Source organism: Rhagoletis zephyria, unplaced genomic scaffold (genome assembly GCF_001687245.7).
Source record: "Rhagoletis zephyria isolate East Lansing unplaced genomic scaffold, Rhagoletis_zephyria_1.1 Rzeph_scaffold_24451, whole genome shotgun sequence".
NCBI classification, from domain to species: Eukaryota; Metazoa; Arthropoda; class Insecta; order Diptera; family Tephritidae; genus Rhagoletis; species Rhagoletis zephyria.
Window position 1 is genome coordinate 3648 of NW_016181509.1, and position 2607 is coordinate 6254.

Sequence of the window (2607 nt, forward strand, 5' to 3'; positions counted from 1 at the left end):
AGTTATTGCTCTGAAATCATTTCTCAGGGAGTATTCTTTTATTACTCACTTGGCATATCTCCCGTTAGGCTCCTAAACGAGTAATAAAGGAGTACAAAATCGACAAATCAAAATCATGCCTCTGGGACTATTCTTTTGTTGCTCACTTAGAAGATCTCGGATTTGACTCCTAAGCGAGTTATAAAGGTCAAAACCGAAAAATCTCCCATTGCTCCGAAATCAAGCCAAAGGGAGTTCTCTTCTATTCCTCACATTGGGAGATCTCCCTTCAAGTTCTAGTGGGATTTTTCGCGGAAATATTTTAGAATTTTTTAAAATCAATAAAGTGTTTAATATTAGCGATTTTTATGGGTCCCTTTATTACATTTTACAGTTCCAATAACAAAACAGGTATATTTTGTTCGATATAGAATATTCTAAGGGGGTGAGAGCATTAAAATTCAAATAGGTATTACCTTTTTAGAAAGGTCCTATCTCACATCGTCGGTGAAATGCCAGAAAACACTTTGGTGGACTGAAATGATGAAATGCATCATAATCAATCAAAAAATTACTTTTGAATTTTTAGTTAGTTACAGCTTTTTGTATTACAGCGACGATGTGAGATACATACATACATATATCAACGTAACAAAATGTAGTTATCTAAATACGTACATACCTCTAGCTGCTCATTATAAATTTGTTCCAATTTTAGTTCATGTACAGTGCATAGTCTTTTTAGTTCATCATTTGATTTGTGAGCTTTTTGCCTAAAGTTAAAGAATATCTGCACATCTTGGACACACCGTGAGCATAGAGATCTTGGCAGATTGTCAACGTCTGTGGCGTGAAGCTGGGTGCATGCGTTAAAGTAGTCGTAAAGCGTCTTACCATCCCCCTGCGTAGATAGGCTCATTTCCGTGAATTCACCATCGGTGTCCATGCACGCACGGCATTGCATTTTGTCAAGTTTTCCTCACTTATTTATAACTTATTTTTAATCTTATTGCCCCAAAAAAGGCAAGGATAGGGATGAAATAAATACACCTTTGATGAAACGATACGAGTTCGATACCAAGTAATTTTGGTATCGATACTTTTGAACCAAGTACTGAGTAGGTATCGACATGGCGCACTTAAAAGCTAATAAAACATCTTTCTCGCTTTATTTTCTGACATTCGGCTGCCTTGTATTTAGGCAAATGTTCAAATGAGGCAGAGTCAAAATCTTTCTTCTTACTCTAATATTTCACCTGGTATAATTCCAGCATCGGTATCGGAAAAATTACTCGCAACCCTGCAAGAAATGGCAGACTATATCGAAAAGATACTATCGATTGTACACCCCCATACATAAGGTGCATTCTTTTGCAACCAAGCTACAAAAGAACACTGTTGTTGTTGTTGTAGCGGCTAAAACACCCCGCCCAGGTCGCTTGGTATCTCAGTCGTTGTCGTCAAGTTCCACTAACGGCAGCCCTAGGAAGCGTGCAGCTTCTGTTGGGTTGGCCCACAAGGACAAAGCCGTTAGGGTTGTCAGGTTTTCCGGGCATGCGAAGAGATGTTTCGAGTCATGTGGGGTCTCTCCGCATGCCGGACACTCATTTGGCACATCCTCATTCAATCTACTCAGGTAGGAGTAAATAAATAAATAATTAATTGCGTATACAATATTATTAAAATTATAGTTTTGCACGATATGTACATCTGCAATTTTCATTTCGTGTTGGCGATAACAATAGAAACCACAACCTATGTGCAACCTTGTGCCAAACTCGACATAACCACATCAGAGCAAACTAAGCAGCCGCCATTTAGTTTGCCAAACAAAAGTTTGGCAGCATAACACCGACCTTAAATGACGAAATACATGCAAAGCAATAACACAGGCTCGGCTACCGCTGACCGCTCGTTTTCGTCAGTCAACCAGTGTTGCCATGGATATTCCCCGAATCCGAGATGATTCCCAATACTTGCGTGCATTTGATCACCTGCTTATGCGCATTTTAAAGAGGAAAATGCATGAGTCAAAGCAAATAAAGGCTGTTTATGCAAATAATCGAGCCCGTTTGTCAACCGTATTTAGGGAGTGCTTTTCAGTGCCAGTTTAAAATTAGATTACGTAAATTGCGGCTATATTGAATAGCTGGCTGACATTCGATTGGCTAATCTTAGTTTAAACCAATCAGCTCGCGCATTTACACTTAAGCCATGCACTGAAAAACGCTCTAAATGTATATCAAATTAAAGCTAAGAACTTGCACTTTCTAAATAATACATATTTGTTTCTTCTTGATTATGCACTTTTTCCAAAAAAGGTTATTTTCTGAGAAAATTATAAATATATAAAAATTTTGTTTTTTAATATTTTTGGCTTAAATATATAAACAAGAATACATGTTTTATATATCGACTTCAAGATAAATTAATTGCCTTTATTTAGACATCATTACCTTTATAATCGGCTACGTAGTTTAGAAAATATTGATATTCTAAAATATCACAACATTTTTTTAACCTCTTTATATCTTTAATTTTCAACTGCGCCAAGCCATACACTGAAAAACTGGCCCTTAACGATTTTAAATCAACGTTTTTAAAGCAACACTTCACAAATACCAATAG

General features: G+C 36.9%; 1 protein-coding gene across 1 annotated transcript; it reads right to left on the reverse strand.

The window, feature by feature from the left end:
- Nucleotides 1–455: 455 nt before the first annotated feature.
- Nucleotides 456–967, reverse strand: LOC108381936 (uncharacterized). The gene is made up of 2 exons (XM_017638333.1): nucleotides 662–967; nucleotides 456–514 (listed from the first exon to the last, which is right to left on the reverse strand). Exons 1-2 carry the CDS (start codon nucleotides 941–943, stop codon nucleotides 476–478), a joined length of 321 nt encoding a protein of 106 aa, XP_017493822.1. The 5' UTR covers nucleotides 944–967; the 3' UTR covers nucleotides 456–475.
- Between the last annotated feature and the right edge of the window lie 1640 nt (nucleotides 968–2607).